The sequence below is a fragment of the Sinocyclocheilus anshuiensis genome, unplaced genomic scaffold, assembly GCF_001515605.1.
Source record: "Sinocyclocheilus anshuiensis isolate Anshui unplaced genomic scaffold, SAMN03320099.WGS_v1.1 scaffold4087, whole genome shotgun sequence".
Classification (NCBI taxonomy): domain Eukaryota; kingdom Metazoa; phylum Chordata; class Actinopteri; order Cypriniformes; family Cyprinidae; genus Sinocyclocheilus; species Sinocyclocheilus anshuiensis.
In genome coordinates this window covers 42,692-70,592 of record NW_015554376.1, presented here as the reverse complement: position 1 = coordinate 70,592, position 27,901 = coordinate 42,692, and the positions used below count along the sequence as shown (strand labels likewise).

At 35.7% G+C, this 27,901-nt stretch overlaps 2 protein-coding genes across 5 annotated transcripts in view; both read left to right on the top strand.

The window, feature by feature from the left end:
- Positions 1 to 22,442, top strand: LOC107671498 (transmembrane protein 19-like). Of its 3 annotated transcripts, XM_016464422.1 has the most exons (8): positions 1 to 80; positions 725 to 874; positions 1,676 to 1,789; positions 5,158 to 5,295; positions 15,587 to 15,841; positions 20,279 to 20,488; positions 21,102 to 21,127; positions 21,219 to 22,442. In XM_016464422.1, the coding sequence occupies exons 1-8, from the start codon at positions 53 to 55 to the stop codon at positions 21,303 to 21,305; spliced, it is 1,008 nt and encodes a 335-aa protein (XP_016319908.1). In that variant the 5' UTR covers positions 1 to 52; the 3' UTR covers positions 21,306 to 22,442. The 3 variants fall into 3 exon arrangements, with proteins under 3 accessions (XP_016319908.1, XP_016319906.1, XP_016319907.1); XM_016464420.1 differs by having other exon boundaries at positions 21,102 to 22,442; XM_016464421.1 differs by lacking the exon at positions 1 to 80 and adding an exon at positions 141 to 301 and having other exon boundaries at positions 21,102 to 22,442.
- Positions 22,443 to 25,709: 3,267 nt separating this feature from the next.
- Positions 25,710 to 27,901, top strand: part of LOC107671497 (zinc finger protein 2 homolog) — a 26,582-nt gene continuing 24,390 nt past the window's right edge. The window contains exons 1-3 of one of the 2 annotated variants that reach the window (XM_016464418.1): positions 25,710 to 25,808; positions 26,252 to 26,454; positions 26,980 to 27,072. In XM_016464418.1, coding sequence (XP_016319904.1) covers positions 25,805 to 25,808; positions 26,252 to 26,454; positions 26,980 to 27,072 — 300 coding nt within the window. In that variant the 5' untranslated portion in view covers positions 25,710 to 25,804. The remainder of the gene's footprint in view (positions 25,809 to 26,251; positions 26,455 to 26,979; positions 27,073 to 27,901) is intronic. The other variant, XM_016464419.1, reaches the window with a different exon arrangement.

Sequence of the window (27,901 nt, the reverse complement as noted above, 5' to 3'; positions counted from 1 at the left end):
GCTATTACATGCAGATCCCACCTGATTGACAGATTGCGATCCAATTACTAACATGGAGCAACAGATTTCAACCAATCAAGGTAAAGAGCTGCTTTTTTGTCCTTCCGTGTGTTTCTTTCCTCCTGATAGGTCAGCTCGTCTGCGCTGTTTAGTTGAGCTGACAGGAAACCAGTCTGTTAGTTCACAGTAAACTGAGCTTTGTATTTCAGCTCATATAACTATTACAAACTGTCAAACCTGGCTGAACTTCAGGAAACATGGATCAAGTGGGGAACAAGTATTTGTGCCAGGATTATTTCAGGTGTTGTTGGTTATAGTTTAATATTCGGGGTAGTTAGAAGCTTGTACACAACTTATAAAAAAATATATTTAACACAGTAAGCGCATAATAAATTATAATGTATTGGGATGCCATCTTATATTATAAAATAAAATTGCATCCCAACAGAGCTCTCAAATTTAGATTTTATCTAAAGAATTTTTTTTTTTTTATGTAATACATGTGGGTAATAAATGGTTGATAATTACAAATTAGTAAAAATAAGTGCAGTAATAAGTATTTTCTTTTTCCCCACAATACATACTGTTTCTAAGGAGATGTACTGAAAATTTGCATGATAGATTTTTGTAAGGGAGAGGTAAAAATGGGATTAACAATCCTTTTTAATACAGTTATTATATCGTGGTTGACATTTCACCCTATTCTGTCCAATTTTCTCAATAGCTTTGCGTTCCTCAATGAACATACAATTTGAAGATGGTATATTCATCAAAGACTACATCAGGATTATGGCGTATATGATCGTGCTGTGTTTCACGCTGGCGATTTCATTATCGTTTTGGGTCCTGTCCATAACTGCCAGCACATATTATGGTGAGAGTTCACTTTTTGAGGCTATGGAGTTACTTAGTCGTATATGAATACATAAGGGCTGTGTGTGAAACCAGCCTTATTGCCCAGTCAGTCAGTGTATGTGTATGAAGGGGCCTCGTCTGGAAACTGGTTTCAGACAGGCTTCTAATGAAAGCAAATTTAAATGAACTTAATAAATAACCAAGGAGATATTTTGAGATGACTATACTTGTTTAAAAAAAAATGTGGCATCAAAAAATTGTGGTATAAGATGTGTCGCAAAAAACTGACATAAATTGATAAAAATGTATTTATACATTTGTATATATACACACATTGTGTGTCCTTGCAGCTTTCAGACATAGCCATCATGTCCCAATACATAAAAATGTGGCTATTTATTATTTATTGTGTGTTACTGTGCACATACAGGCACACTTTTAACAACTTTAGATTTACTTACTAAAGAAGAAAATTGAAAACTGTAGTAAAAGTATATTGAGTTTATTGTGACAAATATCATGATAACAAAATTTTGTATTACAAATGTGTATTACAAAGATTTTGTTTAAATGTAATAATTACAGTGCATGTTTATACAAGGTGCACTGAGTGCAAAATCATAATTTGAACCATTTGAATAATTGTGCATTTTTTCATTTAAGTTATTGGATTTGAAAGCAAATTGAAATTGTAAACAGCAGGGTTCCCATATTCCTATAAAAATGTCATTTACAAGCCTGGAAAAGTCACGTTAATTAACAACATTTTAAGTTAATGTAAAAGTCATAGGATTCTGATTTATTTAATACTGTTTTGCAGGTACTCTGCAGCCAGTATCACCATGGCGGTGGCTGCTTTCAGTGCTTATCCCTCTTTTCATCACATTTCGAGCCTTTAAACGTAGGAATCTTGATCATGGTGGTGCCATAGGAGGTGAGGAATATATTTTGAAGTTGAGATGGTCTTGTGGGTCATTTTAATGTCACATCAGTATTTGTTATATTCAGGGTTGGGGAGTAACGGAATACATGTAATGGCGTTACGTAATCAGGATACAAAAATCTAGTAACTGTAATCCGTTACAGTTACATCAAAAAACAAAGTATTCAGATTACAGTTACATTTTGTAAAAAGTGGGAATACTATCAGGATTACATTTGTTTAATTTAAAATTAAATAAATGAGTATTTTGACATAACGCTATTTCAAGACACTCAGGCCCTAGCCCGGCCGTGTCCGACAGTTTATCAGAATTACCGGCCCGAGCCCGTCTTTTTTCCCCTATTCCCAAAACAGCTTACTGTTCCAGCTATTGAAATAGTTCAGTTTTGTATGCAATGGCAAAGTGATTAGGCTATATTTCGTTTAGTTTTTTATTAAGTTAATTTAGAAAAACATTTGGAGCATTTTTTGTTCGTTACAAGTTTTTGTTTTTTAAAGTAACGACCAAGCGGCCAGCTGCAGACAGTGAGCCTATGTTTGATCAACTTAGCCTTCTCAAATATCACGACTTGCCTAAAAGAAAATCTATAGATATAAAACAGTTCAAGCATATAACAATGTTTAAACGTTAAATGTGCACTATATCCAATAGTTTGTGCGGAGAGTGGAAGCTAAAGCGCGCTTTGCTGGACATTGAGGCGCCAGCGCAATCACTTGCATTTTTTCAGTGGATACGCCGTCATTTTTGCTCATAAAAGTAAGAGTAATCCATCATTCGGAACTGTAAAGGGTCTACTTTTATTTGTGTGAATCTGTAAAGATGCACTTCTCTCTAAAAGCGTCTAATAAAGAGATGGCGAGTCAGGATTGTCATCTTCATCTTTTCGACACGGACTCAGAAAACACTAGTTTATTAGTAAATAATTCAAATATCTCCTTACTATTTCCCTCTGACACATTCATGGTAATTACTTTTGCTGGGGCTTTGCGGCAAGCTTTAGCCTATTGCATGCATTTAAACGCAGATCTCTTCAACTGCGCTGACGGCACGCATGCTGCTGCTGCGGGACCTAAACACCGTCGAGCCGCTCTTGACAGTCGCGACTGCGGTAGCACGGGCTCGTGCTGTTTCCCCCAGCGCAGCAATTTTTTTAATCACTAATTGATGGACAACATTTGCAGGTACGAGTCCGACTAGCATGGAAATCATCATGTTAGCTAAAATTTAGTGTTTGTTAGTGATTTAAAATTCCATGTTGTGTAAGTTTTCTAGCGGAAAATGGGCCTGAATATGTAGAAATTAACATGAGAGTCCCCACACCCCGGATCAGTCAATGAAATAAAGAAAGATAATAGCATTTCACATGCATTTCGATATGTAGGGTTGTTTTAAAATAGAGTATGTGGTGTACATTTTTAAATGTTGTGTATAAACTATATTTATTTTTACTTGTAGGCTACATGTTAAAGAAGTAAAACTAATAATAATAAACATAAAACTGTAATACTAAACTGTATAGCCACTAGATGTCTGCATAGCCTTTATATAAATATACGGGCTGTAATATCTAGATTCTAGATGGTGAAACAAGACACGATTTTTGATAGTTTCAAATAGTTTTTACTATAGTTTTTATTAGTTTTAATTTTAAAGTCATAGTTAAATAAAAGTAGCCTACTTAGATATTGCTTTTTTGACTTATTTACATATGTAACTTGAAGTAAACCAAAAGTGATCAGATTACATTACTTTTATATTGTGGTACTTGGATTACGTTACTTAATACTTTTTAATGAAGTAATTTGTAACTGTAACGGAATACATTTTAAAAGTAACCCTCCCAACCCTGGTTATAGGTTGTAATGGGATAATCTACCATAATATGTCCCAAAGCAGCTCTTAAAAAACCCAAAACAAAACCCTCAACAATCTAAACCAGCGTTTCCCAACCCTGTTCCTGGAGACACACCAATAGTACACATTTTCAAGCTTTTCCTAATCAAACACTCCTGATTCCACTCATCAGCTCATTACTAGAGGCTCCAAGACCTGAAAAGGATGGGTCAGATAAAAAAGACATCCAAAATGTGTACTGTTGGTGTGCCTCCAGGAACAGGGTTGGGAAAAACTGATCTAAACTAATTCATCCTAACCAAATACACAGCAGATTATGGCATTAATTAAACACCCTGAACAAAACCGTCCATTATCATTATCTACAAAAAGTACATAGGAAATGAGGAAAAAATCAGACAAAATAAAATGATTGTATATGACAAATGCACTATACATCTTCAGCTCTTAAAAGATTACTTGAGGAGGAACACTTTTTGCACTTGTAAAAATAAAAGAAGATTGCTAGTATCTCAGCATGTAATCCTTTTTTGGATACATAATGAATTTCAAGTATTGAGTTTTTTTACTCTTTTTGGAGGAATTTACTTGAGGAGGATACCAATCAATTTTTTAAGAAGCACCGATCTGGGAAAAACAAATCCTTCCACATTTAAGGAAAGCAACCATCTCAGCCAGCCATTCATGAAAGCTAGGTGGTGAGGTGGATTTCCATTCCATCAACAGTTTGACAGTTGACAATGCGGCAATGCAGTTGTCAGATCAAAAGTCCAAAAAGAGTGAAATCAACATGAGGATGCATATCCAGTTTGTGTGAATAACACAAGAATATGTTCTACCAAAATTCAGACAAGTCAGGGCAAAACCAAAAAGCGTGGACACAAATCTCTTCTAGGCTCTTGCATCAATCTCATAATAGAGATACACACCAGACGAGAAACACCACGCAGTGTCACATCACAGCTAGGACAACTCACAAATATCACACACTGGACACGCCACGTTCAATTCAAGGCGGCAGTCCAAAACAGTTAATCTAATCACCAAACAGGCAAAAGTTTACTTCAAGAATGAGTTTGAAGTTAGGTGTTTGAAAAAACGGCAAATATAAAGAGAAAGGGTGCTCTATATTATTATTATATAGTTCGCTATATGATGCATACAGACTTTATTTAAGCCACAGAAAGAAAACATTTTGCTGACAAATAAACAATACAAATTTTTTGCTGGCCTAAAGTCATTTGGGACAAATATTATGTAATTTAATGAAAAACTATGTGAGTGGTGCTCTGTGGCGCAGCAGGAATTTGCACAGCCTTTGTAGTTCGGCGCCACTGATGTGCTTACATTCATGGAAAACAATGTGTTCTAATTTTGAAGACGTGGCTTTAAACACCAAACCTCAGATTCATCAACTTTATTCATTCATCAGCTGTGGATTGTACTGATGATAATGTGACTAGATTAATAAATTGCAAATTAACAAATCTTCATCTCTTTGCAGCGATGCTGGTTGGCTTTGTTCTTACTATGGCCAACATGAGCTTTTTTGGAGCTTTGTTCACCTTTTTTGTCACATCCAGCAAACTAACCAAATGGAAGGGAGACATCAAAAAACAAATTGACTCAGATTATAAAGAAGGTATGTGAGGTTCTTTACTGAACCCTTCTGATATTTGGTCATTTTTTTCTAATTTTTATGGGTTCGTTTTGAATAGTCAAAAAATCTCTATTTTCGTTGCTTGTCTTGTTTTCATAAATACACTGGTTTTTAATGCAAATAGTTTACCGTTTTTGTTATTCTTCTAGTTATTTACTAATATGGGCAAATGAATAATAAGTATTGGTGTGAGTCTTAGACTGGGTAGACAGACAAAAGATTCGATTCATGATTCATAGGTTTTCAATTCAATTCATGAACGATTTTTGTGAATTCAGAACAATTCACAATGAAATTAAATCCAATTTCAATTAATTCTATTCTGAATTTCAAGTTCATTAAGTTCATTAATAGGATTATTCACAGTGACCTTCCAACCTGTAAAATAAAAAAATGGTATATGTAGAAACATATACCATTAAGCTTTACTTAAGCCAAGATTAAAAAAAAAAAGTTTTAAAAGTATTAGTTAGTTCTATTGTGCAGGCTGCCTTTTAAAATTATTTTGTACTGTTCTCTGAGGGCCACTTATACACTGTAAAAAAAAACTCGTAAAAAAAACGGTAAATGACTGGCAGATTCTTTTACAGATTTTTCCTTGTTTCAATTACGATAATTTACTTTAATTTTACGGTTTTTGTTATTTTTTTTTAACAGGACTTTTTTTACAGTGTAAAACCCTTATTTTACAGATTTTTCCTAGATTATTACAATGAAAGCACTAAATGTTCTACAGAGAAACACTGTTATTTTACAAATCATTACAATCAAAAACCTTCAATAAAGTGTCAAAGCATGCTCAAGATGGAAAATTAAGTTTTATTTGGAAGACAAAATACAAAGCCTGTACAAACGCCATATAAAATTAAAATTTCACATTTCAGGTTTTTTTTTTTTAAAGAAATACAGCACAATTACATTTAAAATACTGTACTGATGGAAGAACATAGAACAGTTTCATCAAAATGTCGAATTAAATATATTCAACTTAAAGGACAAGTTCACTTTCAGAACGAATATTTCCTGATAATGTACTCACCCCATGTAATCCAAGATGTTCATATCTTTCTTTACTCAGTCATAAAATAATTAAAGTTTTTGAGGAAAACATTCCTGGAGAAAAATCCTGGAATGTTTTCCCCAAAAACCTTAATTTTTTTTTGGACAGAAAAAAGACATGAACATCTTGGATGACATGGGGTTGAGTAAATTATCAGGAAATTTTTATTCTGGAACTGAACTAGTCCTTTAAAACTGAAGAAATACAAAACCGATATATCTACAAGATTGTCAAGATTGATTATAAAAGTTTTATTATTCAGATGTAAATTTGCATTATCAATGAATTCTTCATAAACAGTTCTTCAGAACCCCCAGGAGGAATTCAATAACTAAAAATTGCATTTCTATCTTATCAGTTAGGGTTACTCTCTTGATGAGGTCAATTTTACCTTTGAGAGAAAGAAACACTTTGTGCTGTTTGCTGATAGCTTTGTATCTTGTATTTTCCACATAAATTTTACATTAATCCACAATATTCTACTGACTCCTGTGGGCTCCATATACAGTGGTGTCCAAAATGATTAGAACACTAGTATTTTCAGCAGCTAAAAAATGGTTTTACGTCAATTATTTCTATCTTTTGCTGTAATGTGTCAGTAGGAAATATCAGTTCAAAACATTCATTTTGCCATTAATTGTAATAATCCAGTGAGATTTTTGTCTGACAGCAGCCAGTGCTGCACACAGAGATCTGATCTGATCATCCAGTCTGTCTGGAATGACATGAAGAAACAGAACAAACTGAGACAGACTCAATCCAGAAGAACTGTGGCAGCGTCTTCGAGATGCTTCAAGAAACCTACCTGCAAAGCTACCTGAATAACTATGCGCAAGTGCACCGAGGGCAAAAGCTGCTTTAAACGCAAAGGATGCTTACACCAAATGTTGATTTAATTTAATTAACAGAAGTTAATTGATAAAGAACATTTTTTTATGATATTATTTTTGACAGCATCCCCATTTTACAGAATTTTTACACAAGTGCCTAAAACTTTTAACAGCACTGTAGCTTCGCAGGTAGGTTTCTTGAAGCATCTTGGAGACGTTGCCACAGTTCTTCTGGATTTAGTCTGTCTCCGTTTGTTCTGTTTCTTCATGTCACTCCAGACAGACTGGACGATGATCAGATCAGATCTCTGTGTGGAGCACTGGCTGTTGTCAGAAAAAAATCTCACTGGATTATTACAATTCATGGCAAAATTAATGTTTGGAAATGTAAATTTATATTTCCTACTGACACACTACAACAACAGATAAAAATAACTGACTTAAAACCATTTATAGCTGGTGAACATACTAATGTTCTAATAACTTTGGCCACCACTGTATATAAAATTGATTGTGCATGGTACAGTTCTAGGTAGCAGGAACAGGAAATCTGCACAAAGTTTGAAATATTAAAGTACATTTGTCGTCATTTATGTAGTAGAACTGCAGCAGGTTTTAAATGTGCTAAATTGAATGGAGTAAATTTTATGGAAATGCTTGCAGTATATTTTTACAGTTTTAGTAGTGTGATAAAACTTGAATTGCAATTTTAAATACACTGAGTCTCGTACTGGCAGGGATTGTAGGTGGGGGGAGTGAATGTACAGTGCTCTCTCCCACCTTCAATACCACGACAGACGTTAAATAATCCATGTAAAAGCCATTAGTAGTGAACCGACCGAAGCAGACTGCTGCAGAAGCCGATCAGCGGCACACACTGCAACAGTGTATTTTCAAATTTAACCGTGAAAACGACGCACTCACTAGTCATTGGCCAGATTCCTGAGTGATGGTCAGATTAACCAATCATGCTCAAAGCAACACTGCGAGACAGCAAATAGCATTGCAACTATGAAAAAAATAAATAATAACTTGTTTTAAGTGAAAGATTACAAATGTGTCTATTTATTTTTATTTGTAGGCTGTTACATTTAATTAATTGTTCAAATGTTGATTTCACATTATGCTTTAGGTGCATCTGTGCTATTCACTGTTCACCACCCCTCATTTCCCTCTGATTTTAGGGTTAAATTAGGTTTAGGGCTAGAGGGACTATGTTTTCAGACAGGATCAATAAAATATGCTGATTCAGAAACAGGTCTTACTTGTCAAAATCATGGCAGTCGTGTGTGTGTGTGTGTGTGTGTGTGTGTACCTTGTATTTATCACATGATGGGGACCAAATGTCCCCACAAGGATAGGTCCCCATGAGGAAACAAGCTTATAAATAATAAAGAATGTTAAGTTTTTTGAAAATCTAAAAATGCATGAAGTTTCCTGTGATGGGTAGGTTTAGGTGTAGGGTTGGTGTATAAGCGATAGAAAATGCAGTTTGTACAGTATAAAAACCATTACGCCTATGGAATGTCCCCATAAAACATGGAAACACAACATGTGTGTGTGTGTGTGTGTGTGTGTGTGTGTGTGTGCGTGTTTGGCTACTTGTGCAGTTATATTGACATGACCAATAAGCACCCTTTTGTATTTTAACAAATCCATGATCTTTCCTTTAAGCACCAGTTGCGCAGCTATGGCATTTTCATTTGGCCCTTCAGTGTTACACAGCCCGTTGGTTAATCCTCTGTCCACCATAACACTTATTTAAAAATAATGCCATAATTGCATGCAAGTTACAAAATTTGTCTACATACTTTTATTTAATAGCATAGATATTGCAAGCTATTGACTGCAGTAGGACTTTATAGCATTTGTGATATGAGACAATGTAAACTGAAAATGTTGAACTTCTCACCATAGAAAGTGAAAGTCTGTTTTTTAGTTATTCAAAAATAAAGACAATGTATAGGTTGGCCCTAAGAGCAATGCTCCATCATGAACATTGTTGTCCTTCCCACATAGCAAGTGATCTTGGCCCAAATGTGGCCTCAAGCTGGAACTGCTGGCCTTCTGTCGGCAATGGCAGGTACCCTTTCAGCCAGAGCTAGGCCATGTGTGGAGATGGCACAGCATGGATCACGGCAAACATGAGGGCCGATTGCTGGTGGGACGAGTGTGGCCCAGATCAGTCCAGTGATTATGTGGCCCAAATCAGGCTTGTGATCTGACAGCATATTATGTGACCCATGATAAACAAGATAAATAAAATATTGCATGATAATGCTTAAATGATCACACAAATTTTAATGCAGTGTAGTATTGTTTAAATGTAATCTTTGAAATGGTAAGTCAAAACAGAATGAAACATATCATTTCAAAATTAAGCAAATCAGTAAATCAGTCAACTGCAATAAACTGCACTTAATTATAATTTTATTATATTCTATATTATTATTCTCAGAACAAATAATCTTAGAATCCTTACATAAAGAGAGAGAGAGAGAGAGAGAGAGAGATCATTTAACCATTATCATGCAATATTTATTTGGTTTACCATGGGGCACATAAATGTATTAATATGCTGTCATGCACAAGCATTAAATAACATGATCATAAAGTATTTTATTTTTATTCAGATCTTCGGTATACTTGTGATGCTTTGTGTGAGGAACAGATCAAAATTCAAACCTTGATATCATTACGTCATCGCGAATGACGTCATTACGTTAGGGCGTAAAAGAACCGATGAACCGTTTATTTTTTAACCGTTTCATTGAAACGAATTGTCCAAAAGAACCGGTTCGCGGAAAAGAACCGGACTTCCCATCACTACCATTCAGCGATATATATCGCCTTCCTCTGTAGCATGGGCGTCGCTAGGCCATTTTTGGGGGCTATAGCCCCCCTAAAATGACTACTCAGCCCCCCTAACATTTTGCGATTAATTCAATTCAAGTTTATTTGTACAGTGCTTTTCACGATACAAATCATTGCAAAGCAACTTTACAGCAAATTAAGTTTCTACAATATTTAGTGGTAGCCAAACTATCAAATCCGCATATATATATATATATATATACATATATATATATACATATATATATACAGTGTATATAGCCTATATATTATAGCCTACCCTCATTGGGGGCTGAGCCCCCCTAAAATTAAAATCCTGGAATCGCCCCTGCTCTGTAGCTATAATAACAATTTCCAAATTTGCCGTTAAGAAGTTTTACAACAAGTTTTATGGCAGTGATATCAAACGCTCATTGGCTCTCGCCGGGTTCGTCATAGAATGCGACATGCCATGTTTCCGGTGATGCGTGTTTTGAATGAGGAACGCGCGCATTCCTTTACGGAGTGGATCGGGATAGTATTTGCAGTGTTTAACAACTTAAATTATGCCCTGCTCCTCACAAACTATTATATTCCGCCAGAGAGTACTGTGACTGCAATGCGTCGTCATTTGGACTACTGTGGTACTGCTTTTTGACATTTCTGCAATAAATTCTTGTGATTACACGTGTCTGTATGTTGAGTTTCTCTTATTGACTGTATACTTTATAAAAATAAAACATTTTTAATGCAATAAATTTTTATTGCACGGTTACATGATTTGTGGATTTTAAGGCTGATTTTCTATTCTATATATATTCTATTTCTATTCATTATAAAGTTACAGAGTTTGAATGTAAAAATACAGCTAAATATAAAACCAATAAGATTTACTTTAAAATTACAAAAAAGAACATTAAATTGATAGTATGGACATAAACCTTTAATATAATGAGCTACATTATTTAATTACATATTTGTAATTTTACGTAAATTTGTACATAATTTAAGAAAACAAAATACTGTATAAATAATACAGTAATTTTTTGTATAAAAAATGAGAATTACTATAATTTGTCATTAATGGAATAATACTTAAAATAACAGTTAAGTTGTTAATTTACAGATATTGTTTGTAATTTTAAATGAATTTGTATGTCATTTAAGAAAACAGAATAAAATACTGTATAAATAATAAAGTAATATTCCCGTATAAAAAATGAGAATTACTGTAATTTGTCATTAATGATATAATCCTTCAAATAATAGTCAAGTTAATTTACAGATATTGTTTGAAATTTTACATGAATTTGTATGTAATTTATGAAAACAGAAAAAATACTGTATAAATAATAAGGTAATTTTCCCATATTAAAAAATGAGAAATACTGTAATTTGTCAGTAATGATATAATTCTTAAAATAATGGTCAAGTTGTTAATTTACAGATATTGTTCGTAATTTTACATGAATTTGTATGTAATTTAAGAAAACAGAAAAAATACTGTATAAATAATACAGTAATTTTTTGTATAAAAAAATGAGAATTACTATAATTTATCATTAATGGAATAATACTTAAAATAACAGTCAAGTTGTTAATTTACAGATATTGTTTGTAATTTTACATGAATTTGTATATCATTTAAGAAAACAGAAAAAAATACTGTATAAATAATAAAGTTAATTTCCCGTATAAAAAATGAGAATTACTGTAATTTGTCATTAATAATATAATCCGTAAAATAACAGTCAAATTGTTAATTTACAGATATTGTTAGTCATTTTACATAGTTTTAAACATAATTTAAAATTACAGAAAAATACTGTAAAAAATGTAGTTATTTTCCGTAAAATTAGGATTTTTTTTTTTACAGTGTAATGTTATAAGATGTTTACAAAATACATCATAATTTAGAAGTAATAGGCTATTTTCTGTCCTGTTTTGACCCCCTTCATCAGAACGCTCCGTTAGAATTGTTAGGATTGTAGACTTGGAAGTAAACGCCCACTGCTATGATTGGCTAACAGTTGTGTATGTTTGACAGCCTACATACTTCATAGATGGATGCTGCTGTAATTTAGGTCAAAACCGCATAAATACTCAGTATATCAAACGATCTGTAATAACAGACAAAGCAATAGTGACCACATAATAAAAACAGTTACTCACACTTGTGTGGTGCGACATTACTGTCGCATCCAATAGGCTATATTCGGCACAGCATCGTCTTTTAGTTTAAATCTTTCTGAAAATCCTGCATCGAATTGTGCTTTGTTTATAAATGAATCCGCAGTAAAATGAAGTGAACAAAGGACCAAACACTTACTGACCCAATCTGGATCTTCATTAAAAATAAAGTTAATCCACTCTTTCCTAATGTTAAGATCAGAAGGAAGGCAATCCAAAGACCGTTTTTCCACAACTTGGCACTGCACAGCGTTTTGTTGTCTTTGGAGCCATCTTTATCGTTTGGTTTTTGCATAGACCTGCGTTTGCCTCTCGTTATTTACACTACATGACATGTGCAAATCAGTGGGTGGGGCTTAACAGGCAGTGATGTAGAAGCAGGTGTTGATCTTCTTCTGTGGAGGTGGGGTTTAGCCACACTATTACGCCATAAAGTGGCACATTCCACAACCTGTCGTTTCGGCAGATTGGCTTCAGTTTAAGCTGTTTTTAGACTAACAAGAAAGTTTTGAGTTCTGAAATTTACAGGATGTTTTTTATAGTACAATGACCTCTTATATGTCAAAAGATCAAGAGAATTTTGATTTCTCAGTTCATGACCCCTTTAATGTTTTGGCTACACAACCTGATTGCAGTGTTATAGATACATTAAGCAGTAATCATACAATACTTCCATGGATAGTGTACCCAAGAATATCATGCACTTTCCCAACTAATCCTAAACTAACTTTTCTGAGTTTTATTTTTATTTTTCTCTGACTCATGGTGTCTTCACAGATGATTGAATCAATTCCTAGTTGTTGAGAAAAGCATTTTCAGACATAATTACTTTATTAATCCACAAGAGAAATTCAAGTGTCCAGTAGCAACAATAAAAACAGACAAGACAATAATGTAAAAAATGATTACACTAGTAAGATAATAGCTAATAAGCTTGTTAAGGAGTCCAGTTCTACACCCACCACAGAACCAGCCTTCTTGCAGCTTATCCAACTGCATGGCATCCCTCTCCTTAATGCTGCTTCCCCAGCACACCACAGCATAGAAGAGGAAGCTAGAAATGACCACCTGGTAGAATATCTGCAATAGCTTCTGACAAATATTAAAGTTGACTCTGTCCCTTCCTGTAGAGGGCATCCGTGTTCTTAGACCAGAAATGGCAGGCCCCTATAAGCAGCAGTGGGGGCAGGGCATTAACTGGTTGGCCCTCTCCACATCCCCCTCCACAAAGTTCCCCCACTTTGAGCTGCATCCTGTGATGGTATTCATGCCATCCCATACCTCCCTCATGCTGTTTTGCTGCAACGTCTGCTCCACTTTCCTCCTGTAGATATCTTTGGCCTCTTTCAGCTGGACTTTGAGCTCCCTTTGTATGCATCTTAACTCTTCCTGGTCACCATTCTTAAAAGCCCTCTTCTTCTGGTTGAGGAGGTATTTAATGTTGCTGGTAATCCAGGGCTTATTGTTGCTAATGTTTAGAAATATTAGCTTAAACTGTGTTGGTATTTTGTTGTTTTTGAACAAACCGGGCAGAAAGCGTAAAGAAAATGTTATAAAGAGCTTGAAAAAGAGATAAAAAAGTCACTCATGCCGAAATGACACTCATCTAAATTACACTAAATGTTTATTGCATGCTATAGTTCTCGAAACACTAAATGTTTATTGCATGCTATTGTAAGGTCTCCTTATTGTGACATGTTTGTCAGTTAAGTTCAGTTTCATAGTCTTTGTAATAGTGTGGTATAAGTGATTTTTTTTTATTCTTTCCTGAACAATGGACTGTAGAATAGAACAGAACACAATAGAATACAACAGAAAAAGAAAAACTGGTATTACACTAGATTTCCCATCCCCTTCACTTTTGAAATAATGGTTATGTCCCTGTTGACAGATAAACCAGCACTGTTATTTTAGAGTTGTCGTTAATGTTGTGGCGGCAAACAGTTTGCTTTGTAAATTCAGTTTAACAGCACTAAGTGTTAAAAACTTTATTATTTATCTGAACTGTGAGCATACAGTTTAGACACTTACACTTATGTTTTTGCTCCGTCTATGCAATAAATACAGGTCTTTGAATATGCAGAGTTTTACTTAAAGAGGCCCATTCGTTTACATGGAGAGGGAGGGGTTTATGACCCATGCTACAACCAGCCACCAGATGGTGATCAAAATGTTTTTGCTTCACTTTGGCTTCAACAGCTTTTACTTCAAGCTAATTTCTTAACTTGTGTAAATATTTATTTCAGTATAAAAACTTACACAACTGAGACATAAACTGAACAAGTTTCACATGCGTTTGATGAGCAGAAGTAGAATAATGAACAAAGGAGGGGTCAACATCAAAAGTTGCTGTGATTATCTTGTATGGCCACCAGCTGCTTTAAGTACTACAGTGCATCTCATCCTCATGGACTGCGCTAGATTTGCCAGTTCTTGCTGTGAAATCTTACTGCACTCTTTCAAAATTTATTAATAATGAGAATCTAGAAGGATATTAAAATATCTTGAATACTTTTAGAGTTACAGGCATGCAAACCTATTTATGGCACCCAGACGTATTTTTTTTTTACTAGAATTTTTTAATGCAATTGTGTTGATAGAAAATCACAAGATACATTTCTAGTTTCAACATTATTTGTTCTTCTTTAAAAGAAAAATGTATCAGCTATATGCAAAATGACCCACATTTGGTTTTTGGCCACTGAAAATGTGTACAAGTATCCAGTTTACACCTGGAGCCGCATTAAGATCTCCATATCTCTGGGATTGAACCAACAAGGGCCTTTAAAATGAAGATACCAAAAGGAAAGTTTAAGAAACAGAATCTAAAAGGATATTAAGATATCTTTAATACTTCTTGAGTTACAGGCATGCAAAATTGAGGAAAAAACACAAGTGCTTTTTGCCCTATTTTAACTGTCACTGTTGACATATAATGAATCAAAGATTGATAAAGTCAACAGATTTTATTAACAGAACTACCAATCTCTATGTAAAAATAAAATGATGCTGTCAGCTTTTTAAAAGTCATTTTTTCACCCCCGTAATTTGGCTCCAAATCTCAGGGGAAAATTGTCATTTTGACCCCCCTCTACAAAATAGTGGATTACTCAGTAAATATACATCTGTGACATTTAATATTTTGGCTTTCATCACTCTTTATGTTTGTCTTTCTACAGAAAAAATATTAACAAAATAAAAAATTTGATTCGGGGAAGTTTCTGAAATTTGGTTGACTTGACACGGAATGATCTGTCCAATGCAGCTTCTAACCAAACCTTTCTCAAAGTTTTATTTTTATTGCTGTTGCTGTATAGAATGTTTGTTGATAACATCACTTATGTGTCTTTTATGTCTGCAGGAGGCCAGAGGAACTGGTTGCAAGTTTTCTGTAATGGTGGAGTTCCTACTGAATTGGCCCTGCTCTATATGATTGAAGCTGGTCCTGGAGAAATACCTGTGGATTTTGGGAAGCAATATTCTGCTTCATGGATGTGCTTATCACTCTTAGGAGCCCTGGCTTGCAGCACAGGGGACACCTGGGCTTCTGAGGTTGGTCCTGTGCTTAGTAGAAGAAAGCCCAGGCTCATCACCACCTGGAAAGATGTCCCAGCAGGTACAGAGTCCAAAAATGAAATGGTTGAAATTAACAGAATATTCTAAGTTAAATACATTATGGACTGATTCCACAGATGTTATAGACAGTAATTATGGCCAGGATAAAAAAAAAAGATTATTCACCAGCCAAGCTACTCAGAAGTTCTACTAGCCAAAACAAAAATATCAGAAATAAACCAGATTATCAAAATGACAGCTTAGGTTTAAATATATTTATAATAAAATCTAATTATTGAATCACTTTTGACTTTTTTATGACAGCCAATCGTTCTTCGTGGATACCGTAAATATGAAAGAGTAGTGCCACCAACTGAATCTTACTATACTCTGTGACTTTTCTTATAAAACAGCATTTATTTATCCAAATATAGCTCACTCCAAATGAATGTTTAAACATTAAACTAGTTAGACATAAATTAGTGGACAAGCTGTTTCTTTTTATCAGCTGTTGCCTCACAAAGTCGTACTGAACTCAACGTATTAAAGCCTCTTTTCAGAATCAGAATCAGAAAGAGCTTTATTGCCAGGTATATTTACACATTCAAGGAATTTGTTTTGGTTACAGAAGCTTCCACAGCACAAACAGAATGACAGTGACAAAACAGATAATAAAACGAATAAAAGTAGAATAAGTAAATAGGAAATAACAATATACAAATAACATTTTTTTTAAATACGCAATATACAAAATAGACAATAGATGGTATCTGTGTGTACAGGTATGTTATGTACAAGTAGCGGGAAATGTAAATAAGAAGTATGTGTGTTAAATAAATGCATAAATAGTGTTGTGTATTACACGTTTATTGCTAAGTTAATTGTCTATGCGATGGATTGCCTGAGGGAAGAAACTGTTCTTTTGCCTGGCCGTTCTGTTGCTCAGTGCTCTGTAGCGCCGACCTGATGGCAACAGTTCAACGAGGAAGTGGCCTGGGTGTGAGGGGTCCAGAATGATTTTGCCAGCCCTTTTACTCACTCTGGATGAGTGCAGTTCTTGGAGAGTGGGGAGGGTTGTACTAGTGATTCACTCAGCAGTCCGGACTATCCACTGTATTCTTCTAAGGTCTGATTTGGTAGCTGAGCTGAACCAGACAGTTATAGAAGAGGACGGATTCAATGACTGCAGACTGTATCAGCAGCTCCTGTGGCAGGTTGAACTTCCAGTGTTTCCGCTAAGATTCTTTCCAGCTGTGGTGGCAGGACTGTTTCCCATGGTGGTTAAACCTCTCCACCCAAGAATCACATGCACTCAAACTCAGAATTAAATTTATTTTAACTAAAAAAGACAAGTAAACAGTAAGTAATAAAATAAGAACAAATAAATAAAAAACAAGATACAAATAAAATTAACAGTACATTAAGTTTTCCAGGTATGTCTACCAGTCATATTTAGGTACAGAATTACTACTGAAACTGAACTCAACTGTAAAAAAATAAATAAATAAATAACAAAAACAGACTTCAACTGTAAAATAACACTGGATAGTCTTCACGGTATAAATAAAGAGTAATGACACAGACAGCAGCAGGTTTATTTAGGCTGCTGTTTCTTTAAGACCTCATGCACGGATGTGTTTTGCTTCTTGGTGGTTTACATTCACTTAATACCCTATATATCGACTATGTTTAATATAAACCGACTGTGTTTTAGTGAATACTCACCAAGACAGGCATTTTGACACAATTTTGTATGTATTTGGCTGTTTATGTGCAATAAAGTGCAAAACATAACTCAATTCTGTAGTTGCGTGCTGTTTCAGAGCTGGATTTTTGTGAGCGTGATATGGGTGTGGACACACAGAAAGCAGTCTGTAAGAGAGTGCGCAAGTACTGTGTTGAAGTGTCGCAAGTACTTCTCTTTCACATATTTTTGTGCTTGAATAGCTTAAAGTCGCTTGAATGTTTAAATTGGCAAGACTGAAAAGCATGTGCAAATGATTAATTCTGTCATCTGTCATTATGTGCAGAATTATGTGCAATACCCATAACTCCCACGCCAAAATTCATGCCCTGATCTGTCTCCTCCGCTAATTCCTCAGCTGTGAATGATGTGAGTGGCGTCACTATGATGTCACTGAGAAGCAGCTGTGGCGGGGATGATTTTTGGTGTGGAGGCCTGCCATGGCAGAATGAATGTAGCGGAAACACTGACTTCCGCAGCTGGCGAAGGAAATACAGCCTCTGCTAGGCCTTTTTGACAATGGAGTCCATGTGGAACTCCCACTTCAGGTGCTGAGAGATGGTGCTCCCCAGGAAACTGAATGATTCTACTGCAGTAGTTGGTGCAGAGGGAGAATAGCAGTGGGTAGAGAACACATCCCTGGTTGCTTCCAGTGCTGATGGTGCGGGTGCTGGATGAGAATTTACCCATTCTCAGTAGCTGCTGCCTGTCTGTCTGCCCAGATGTTGCAGGATGTAGTGCAGTCCCATGTTGACTGCATCATCCACAGACCTGTTTGCTTGGCAAGCAAACTGCAGGGTCTCCAGCAAGGTTGTTCTTCAGGTGAGCCAGCACCAGTCTTTCAAATGTCTTCATGACCACAGACGTTAAAGCAACAGGTCTGTCATTAAGTCCTGTGATTTTGGTTTTCTTTGGGATGGAGATGATGATGGAGTGTTTGAATGAAGAAGGAACTTCGCACAGCTCCAGTGATCTGTTGAAAATTTGTGTGAAGATAGGGGCCAGGTGGTCAGCATAGGATTTCAGACTAATGTAACACCATCTGGGCCTAGAGCTTTGCTTGTCTTCTGTTTCTGGAAGACCTGACACACATCTTTTTCACAGACCTGAAGTGCAGGAGGGGGGAGAGGGGGGTTGCTGGAGGTGTTGATGCATCCATGGAGAGAAGGTCAGAATGGGAGTGGGGTGTGAGACAGGGGTTTTCAAACCTGCAATAAAACTCATTCAAATTGTCGGCCAGTTGTTGATTCTCCACAGTGCTGGGGGGATGGTGTCTTGTAATTGGTGATGTCAGTCCTTTCCACACTGATGCAGGGTCATTGGCTGAAAACTGGTTTCTCAGCTTTTCGGATTAGTTTCTCTTAGCCACTCTGATCTCCTTTGTCAGTGTGTTTTGGCCTGTTTATACAAGACTCTGTCCCCATTCCTGTAGGCATCTTCTTTGGCCTGATGGAGCTGTCTGAGTTTTGCAGTGAACCACGGTTTGTCGTTGTTGTAAGTTAAATGAGTCTTGGTAGGAATGCCCATATCCTCAGAAAGTGATGATGTTACAGTATCTGTGAGCTCATCCAGATCGTTGGCAGCAGCTTCAAAAACACTCCAATCAGTGCAGTCATTAGTCCATCTTTTTACAGTCCATGTTACAAGTTTAACTGATTTCAGTTTCTGCCTGTAGGTCGGTATAAGATGAACCAGACGATTTACCTGCTGATTCTGTCCGCCATCGCGACACTTTTAGAGAGCAGAAGCTCACTAGGAAGAGAAAGATCTCGAACTCTCTGCTCTCTAAAAGTGCCGCGATGGCGGACGTCAAGTGACGTCATTCAACCGCGATCTCATTGGTGAATTTACCAAATGAGAGATTACGCCATTGGTCACATTTATAACTTTGATATTTTATACTTTTACATATTTTCACATTATTAATTCATTTGTTCACAGTCATATTTAAATTTTCAGTGTTTTTAATACATATAATCTGTTATTTAATTTGATGTTATTTCTGTGTCTGCTTCTATCTACTAGTAACCTGGGTTACACTGACGTGGGTTCTCAAGTTGTCCTTTCTTGCACCACTTTTGGCAGGTACTAACCACTGCATACCAAGAAGGCCCCACAAGACTTGCTGTTTTGTACATTCTCTGACCCAGTTGTCTAGCCATCACTATTTGACCCTTGCCTTGCCAAAGTTATCTTTTTGCTTGTCCATTTTACCTGCTTCCAACATGAAATTCAAGAAATGTCACTTGCTGCCTAATATGTCCTATCCCTTGGTAGGTGCCATTACCTGTCAGTTGTTTTAATGTTGTGGCTGATCAGTGTTTTGACAGCAAATGTTTCTCATTGAAAGCAATTGGTTTACTGACAGTGTTGCAATAAAGGTGCCAGAGAGAGTGCCTTTGTCTTCTGTACAGTGACGCGCAAAATTCTTGGATATCGAGCATTCGGATTCGGCTAGGGAGTGAGAACAGGTTGAAAAAGTAGTCCTCTGTCTCATTGCCAGTGTACTAGAGTGATGTGCTTTGTTTTGTTAATGTTGAAGAGTCTCTGATAGCAATGGCATGCAAAGTGACAGAACATAATCATCATAACCTCCATTTTGGCTAGTGAGCTCATAGTGCTACCTGCCTCAGTTGATTTTCATTTGCATTTGGCGGTTGGTGAGTGTTAATTTTAAACTCTGATTATGGCCAGTATGAAGTGATATATTTAAGCAAAAGGTCTTTGTCTTAACTGATATAAAATTGTTTATAGGTACCAATGGCGGAGTCACTCCTGTTGGATTAGTGGCCAGTGTTTTGGGTGGAGGCACAGTGGGTACAGCGTACTACTTCATGCAGCTCCTGTTGGTAAAAGATTTGCATTTCGCAGTTCCTCAGTGGCCTATCATCTTGTATGGAGCAATAGCTGGTCTGTTTGGATCTCTGCTGGACTCATTCCTTGGTGCAACCATGCAGTATTCAGGTAATCTAGCTGATTTTTATTAAAGGTAAATAAAATAAAATAAATAAATTCATATATATTTCCCCCTGTGGTCTACCCACTATATTATTCCAAGTTTCTTGCAGCAGTCATACTAACATTGGTCATTTTCTTTTATGCAATATAAATAATTTATCTATCAGAGGTCCTTTTCTAATTGGACATGCCAAGTTACTGAGCACTGAATGATTATTGATTCTTAAAACCTCTCCTGCAGATGCAGATGCATACTGAAATAGTCTTACCATAAGAAAAGCATCCTCACCTCATAGAAGCCCATAGGGGAGGGATGGATGTTATGTTAATAGTGCAAAATAAAATGTAGCTAAATGTTGATAAATTATACATCATTATTATTAAATAATTCCACATCTAGAGAAATTATGTCACCTCCTTTGTATTGCTATCTGTGTTATAACCTGTAATGAAGAAAATGATTTTGAAATATCAAAATCATTGAAGCAGTTTTGTTTTATATTATAACATATTTGTGGTAAAAGGTAATTGTGACGTAACTAATGTCACGTGCTTCGTTTTATTTCAGTATTGTTTTAATTATTCTAGATGTTTGACCATGTTTTATCTTTCCATCAAGGATACGATGAATCCATCGGGAAGGTTGTGAGTTATGAGTCACCAAGTGTTAAAAGAATAAGTGGGAAACCCATCCTGGATAACAATGGAGTGAATCTGTTCTCTTCTGTCCTCATAGCACTGTTCCTGCCTGGGTTTGCATGGATATTCTGGCCTAGGCACTGAATCATGTGACTCTTATTGTGTATCATGTCCCCTTTTTTAGAATTTAATCAAGCATATTGTAAACTCCCAATGTCTTTGTTTCTGCACATTATAATGAGATTTGAAATGACTTTAAAGGTGAAATGTGTAATGTTAAAATACTTAATATATGAGAACAGATAGTGAAATAAAATCCCTTACATTCCTAACCTTCAAATTAACCCGCAAGTTTAGTTATATTAATCTTGAAAGTCTGTCAGTGGCACATACTGACTCTCCAAGTATTCCATTATGTGTGCTGACTTTGTAAAGACTTGTGAAGGCAAATAGGCCGATATGTTTAAGTATTACAGCACAGTACACAGAGCTCAGAATACTGTAAAAATTGTCAAGTTACAGACTACTAGAGTCAGGAATATTTTCTAAGCCACTACAGTTCAAATCACTTCATTACATGCATGCTATGAAATTTGTGTAGTCCCTTTCTTACATTACTTAAGACATTTTGAGTAAATAAATGTTCTGTTTTCACACCAAATGTATGTCAATGTGTTTGTGTCTGTGCCACTTATTAAGTGTTATGTCCACTTTACAGATGTAGGTTCTGGTGTTCTGTGTGTGTCCGAGATCAACACATTTAAGTATTCCATTGGAATGTATGTGTATTTTGTGAAATAATGTAGCCTTACACAGAAAGCATGACAGGTTCTTCAGCCATTCAATTGTCAATTTCTGTTTATTGTCTTTAATTTAAAATGTTAATTATGATTATGAGCCATTTGGTGATTCTGAATTATGTTTTTTTTAAGTATTTATATTTAGTCCCAGATATGTAAAATAATAGTGTTTAAAACTAACATTTGCCAAGCACCAACCATGGGCTAGAATTGGCTCTGGCAAGTAAATAAAATGAGGAAGAAGTAGAAAATCAAATTATGAAAATACTGAATGCTTTACAGGTAAAGAAGGTTGTACCTGCTTCTGCTCTAGGTTACCTATGCAAACATAGTCTACTTGTAACCAAAACAATATACTTATAAACAAATTGCATGCTTATACAGACCCATAGTGATCCTACATTCTACAAAAACTATGGAGCCTCAACTCCTTGTCACTGCATTTATGTACATTTCCTTTTGATTGGAATCTCACTTAAGAGGCATTTGTGGTTGTTTGGAATGTGCCTATAGAGTAGGGCTGTCAAAAAAATTTGAATTTCGAATATTTGTCGAATTTAAAAGAAAAATCCACATTCGAATGCAAAAATGTTGAATTCGAATTTTAGGTGTGCATCAGGCAGCCTGATCAGTGGCGCACGAGATGCGATGACGATGTAAGTGTCATTGCATTATAATGTTTTTGTTAGCCTATCCAGTTGAAGCCACTAGATGCGGCGCTGCTGCGTTGTTCATTCAAAATATTGCGGAAAAAGAGAACATCAATTCGGAGAAGATCTTGTTTACGTCAAAACTGAAACCAAGCTGTTCACACAGAACACATATTTCGTGCATTTTCTAGAGGGACATCTATCACCGTTGCACTCACATCTTGCACAAAGGAGCCGCATGTTTAGAAAGCCATGTAAAATTAATGTACGTTTAACTTTTAAAAAAACATATCGAGAAGATCTTGTTTACATCAAAACTGAAACCAAGCCGTTCACACAGAACGCATATTTCGTGCATTTTCTAGAGGGACATCTATCACCGTTGCACTCACATCTTGCACAAAGGAGCCGCATGTTTAGAAAGCCATGTAAAATTAATGTACGTTTAACTTTTAAAAAAACATATCGAGACTTTATGGTGGGGTTTTTCCCCATCCCACTGCATCTCATGTTTTTAAATGAAAAATGTACTGTGTCGTTGGCTTTCCGCCCTTTGTATTAAACTATGCATACATGATGCTGTTTTGTGTATAGTTGTTTAAGCAACTTAATTAATTATACATGGTTTATAAACATTATTTTAAACATTATGTACTTTTTTTTTTCACAGATAGTCATGTTATCTTGAATAAACGTGCATTAGTAATATTTTGCTCGATGCGCCCTCTTGTGGCCTCAGGAGAGAAGCCAAAAGCTTTTCTTCACCCTAACTGAAATTATGCATTTTAAATTCTAATATAATTCGAATTTTGATCATATTTAAGTACAAAATTCGAATTTAGTTTTTCAGCCATTTTGACAGCCCTACTATAGAGTGCTGCAGGTATGATGTTTTTGTGTAGGGCAAACCTATGCATCCTCCAAAAAAAAATGCTGTATTAATATTATTACCTGACTGATTGATTGATTGATTGATTGTAAATGTGCCTCCAGGAACTGTAAAACTACGTTCTGTAAAAATAACTATAAAACCCATTTCAGTGTTGCTGAGTGTTTCACATTTTTAGGTATATTTGAAAGATTGTGTAATATGTATACCAGAAGCTTGTGTCAAAAGAATGATTTAAAATAATTTAAAAATAATTTAATATTTTACGCTGTAGAGCTTTTTTGTTTTTGCTGAAAGCAAAAAAAGTTCATAAAAAGTTATGAAAAGAATTTTGATTGATCAAAGCTTTGTAAAGTATAAGTGCTCTTGTATTGCTCGTTTTTAATGAATTGACATATTTCCTGAATGCAATGTCCAAACTTAATGAAACTTGATACACATAGACCACAGGATATTCTGAGGGCACATAGCAAGCTTGCTCCATATGGGGTGCTACAACTGCAATTCTCAATAACGCCTTAAAGTGAATTTGTATGAATCTTTTTGGTGGATTTCATAAAATATCCTACAAGAAGACACTAAAGTTTCCTAGAGATACAGCTGGCATTCTTATGCATAAGTTTATGTATTGTACCAGAAAACCTTTGAGGATGTTGAAGAAAAAGCACAAAATCATCAAGAGGAATAAAATATTTGTTCAGAGCAACTGAGGAAAAAAACCCAATTTACTGCCAAAGACTTGCAAATGACCCGATGAAATGAGGAAACAACATTTCAATGCAGAGTATAAGAAGAACACTAAACAAGAATGGACTTCATGCCAGGACACCTCGCCAAATGCGTGTGATGTGACCCAACTGGAATTTTTTGGACCCATGGATCAGCTGCATGTCTGGTTCAAAAAAGGCAAAGCTTATGAGCAGAATATTCTCCAGTGGCTTGTTCAGTCTTCAGATTTAAATCTCATTGAAAATATTTGGTGGAATTTTAAGAAAGCAGTGGCAACATGAAAACCAAAGTGATCATGATTTGGAAGCTTTTTTCCGGTGAGGAATGAGCCAAGATTGTGGTAGAGAGGTGACAGAAGCTTCTAAGCACAAAATATTTTAATTTTTTGTATTGAATATTTGTGTATAGAGTAATTTTGTGCATGAAGCCAATTAGATTTTTTTTTCATCAACTTTACATTCTCAGAATCACTCAAATGTGTATTTTTTATGAACGAGTATGCAATAGATTTTTATATTTTCGGAATGAGTATAATAGATTTTTATATTTTTAGTGGTAATTTTTCTGTTTAGTTCTCTACGTGGTAGATGCTTAAGGTAATTAATGCTTGTGAGATGTCATAGCTGGTTCATATTCATAAAGTCTCATTTCTGAGGGTCAGGTTTTTTAATGAATATTGTGTGAATTCGACATATCACTTGTTTTCACCTACTACATATTTTGATGCAGCCTAACAGTAGGCCTAATTAACCTCCATAGTTACTGTTAAAATAATACATTGTAGGATTTCCTTCAATGTAAGAAGCTGTAGGAATCTTTCTGTCATTTGTTTAATTTCTTTTTTGTGACAGTGTTAGTGAATTATAGTATCGTAACACTTATATTGAACGGTAGATGGCAGTACACTCTCGTTGTGTGCAGTACACCACTGAAAGAAAGAAGATATGAGGGACGCTTAAAGACACATGCGTGCTGTTCACTGGGCTAATGATACTAGCCTATAAAGTATTTTTTTTTCCTCCAGGGGGCGCCTGATGGCCTATGAAGGCAGACTGTCCATTGCACCGTATTCAAATCTAAACAGGCTTTTTGTATGTCTCAACAGGGATGTTTGTACACTAAAACCAATTATCTTTTAAATAAGATTCATGCACAGACTGGCACCTGGCAATCACATATATTCTCGTTCCATTCATCTGTATGAAATTATTTTTAAAAAATCCGAATCCAATAGTCACAAATAACTGTGACTGGCCCACCTTGAGATGTGCCTTTGAAAAGTAACATATATCACGTGTCACAACCGTCTTTGCGCTGCCTCAGATCTAAGACAATAATTTCTACCCGAGTAATGACACGGATTACCTTTATTCAAAAATAAATGCAAAGTGAGGAGTAAAACCTGGAGAATTATTATTTACAACCATCGTTTCTGACCAACTAGAGACAACCTAAGCCGATGAGCCCCGCCCTTTAAAAGTTCACCCATTTTGCTATTTGCCGTTCTATGCGCAGCCCACTTCAGACGCATGCGCAGTGTGTAACGGAACGAGTCAACGGACGAAGTTGGAAACAAGACTGTTTGTCAATCCAAATATATTTAAAGAAAGAAGCAATGGGTATGTATAGTCATCTACCTTATAGTCATTTTTATTATTTGTCGTTAGATGTGTAATGCTCACATCTACAGTATTTCTCATGACTGGGTTGTTGATGTAGAGAGTATCATAGCCCTGATGTACACAGCTAGAACCTCATGCTGGATGTGGCTGATGGATTATTTAATGGCATGTAACGTTATTATTAGTTTTTATTTGCGCTTTTGTTGCATTATTTTGCATATAAATTAATATACATATATGTGTGTATATGCAAAACACATGTATTTTTTTTTATTGATTTCAGTATTAACATTTTTCAAAATCCTGAAACTTTTATTTACAGGTTTAAATTATTTGAATGTGAAATTTTTAAATGTGAATTCAGACTTCTGAATGGCACTCTATATGAATACATACAAATATATAGACATACAAGTGTTTGTGTATCTCTGTCTTTGTAGAGTCTGTCCCTTCTCTCTCCTCGCTTCGCCTGCTGGTTTCTCCTCTGCGCCTCACTTCTGCCGTTATGTGGCAAGTTGTCAAGGATCAGAATGTGGAGCAATTTGGAAAACTGGAAGAATTTGTTTCTGTGATGACAAACCTTGTGCCAGAGCTCTTAAGTAGGAGGCAGAGGGCCACTTTGATAGTAGGGCTGCGGGCAAAGGTAAGATGTGTTTATGTACTGTTTGTTATTGTTTTCATTGAGATCTGTTCTACTGACACAGTTACAGTGGTAAAATGTGGCAGTCCACCCACCCACTCGTATTTTATAACTGTTGCTTTTCTGAAATGATACAGCAATGATGACGTATGCAGCCAAAATTGTGACCGCTGGAGTTGCACAGCCTTTGAAATAAAAAAACGTCATATTTTCACAACAACTTGCAGAAACTTAATCTAATAATTGTTTTATTGTTGAACATACTGCTAAAGTTACAAACGAGTTTTTAATTTTCAAAAATTTCAATGTCAGTCAAATTTTTTTTGGTCAGTTTTTAAGTAGCTGCATGCTTAAAAATTACCCGTTTTCATGAAGTACGTTTCCCTTAATAGAACAATGTTGCATATAAAGTTCATATATTGCAAAGAACACTTGGAGATGTAGTTAACTTTAAAACTTATTAGATGCTGTCTATTATGGATTAATTGTTGAAACATTTTGTTATGTTCACTATAATTAATCTTTTAGATGATTCTTGAGATGTGTCGAGGTGAGCTCCCAGCAGACCTTCATACTGTCAAATCACACATTCACCAAATTCAGACTGCTGATTTATTAAAGGTATGTGAAGTCTGGATATTTTTTTTATTTGTTACACATCTATTTGTTTTATATATATTAAAGGTGCAATAGGTGATTGTCTTCAGAAACATTTTTTGTTATGCTGGTTGAAAGTCTCTTCACATCCCGATAGCAATCATTAAGTTAAGTGGTCTAAATGTATTTATCTGTATTTATATATTCTGTGGAAGGCGTAGGACCAAGAAATGTTCGTCCAATCAAAACGTTCGGTCAGAGTGTTTTAATTAGCTTTCCTACCTGCCTGTCAGCATATGTATTAGCATACCTCTGCGCACCCGATTCGCGCAGACAGGATACATCATCAGCGCGTTCACGCACGCTGTGCAGACAGAGCGAGAATGGCAGACAAACATCAACAACCCGATCTTCCTTCCTGGTATAGCAGTACTTTTAAAGTTTTCTCACCGTGAATGACACATGATGTAGCTCAGCGGTTCCCAATTCCAGTCCTCGCGCCCCCCACTCTGCATATTTTGCATGTCTCGCTTAAGGCGGGCGTACACGGTGCGATTTTTGCTGTCGTACGAGCTCGCAGGCGATTTTTTTCTCTCGGGAGAAAATCACAGATGCTCGCATGGTCGCAGCTCGTACCGTGTGAGAAGAATTATGGGCCAATCCGAGAACGTTACCATGTCCTTTGTCTTCGTTTTTTTTTTTTTTGGACGTCACAAGCCGCCTGCCACAAAGAAAATTCGTTATATATTATATATATAATAAACGTTATATATATAATATTTCGTCCTCAGAATCCATATTTTTATGAATGGCGCGAAACGTAATGCTTACGTCAGAGTTTGTAAAATCGTAG

Bases quoted from the DNA above. Each gene is read 5' to 3' on its own strand.
- LOC107671498 (XM_016464420.1), top strand. From the start codon at position 53: ATGGAGCAACAGATTTCAACCAATCAAG. The intron at 875-1,675 runs GTGAGAGTTCAC...ACTGTTTTGCAG, and splicing joins AACTGCCAGCACATATTATG to GTACTCTGCAGCCAGTATCA. The intron at 20,489-21,101 runs GTAATCTAGCTG...CTTTCCATCAAG, and splicing joins TGCAACCATGCAGTATTCAG to GATACGATGAATCCATCGGG.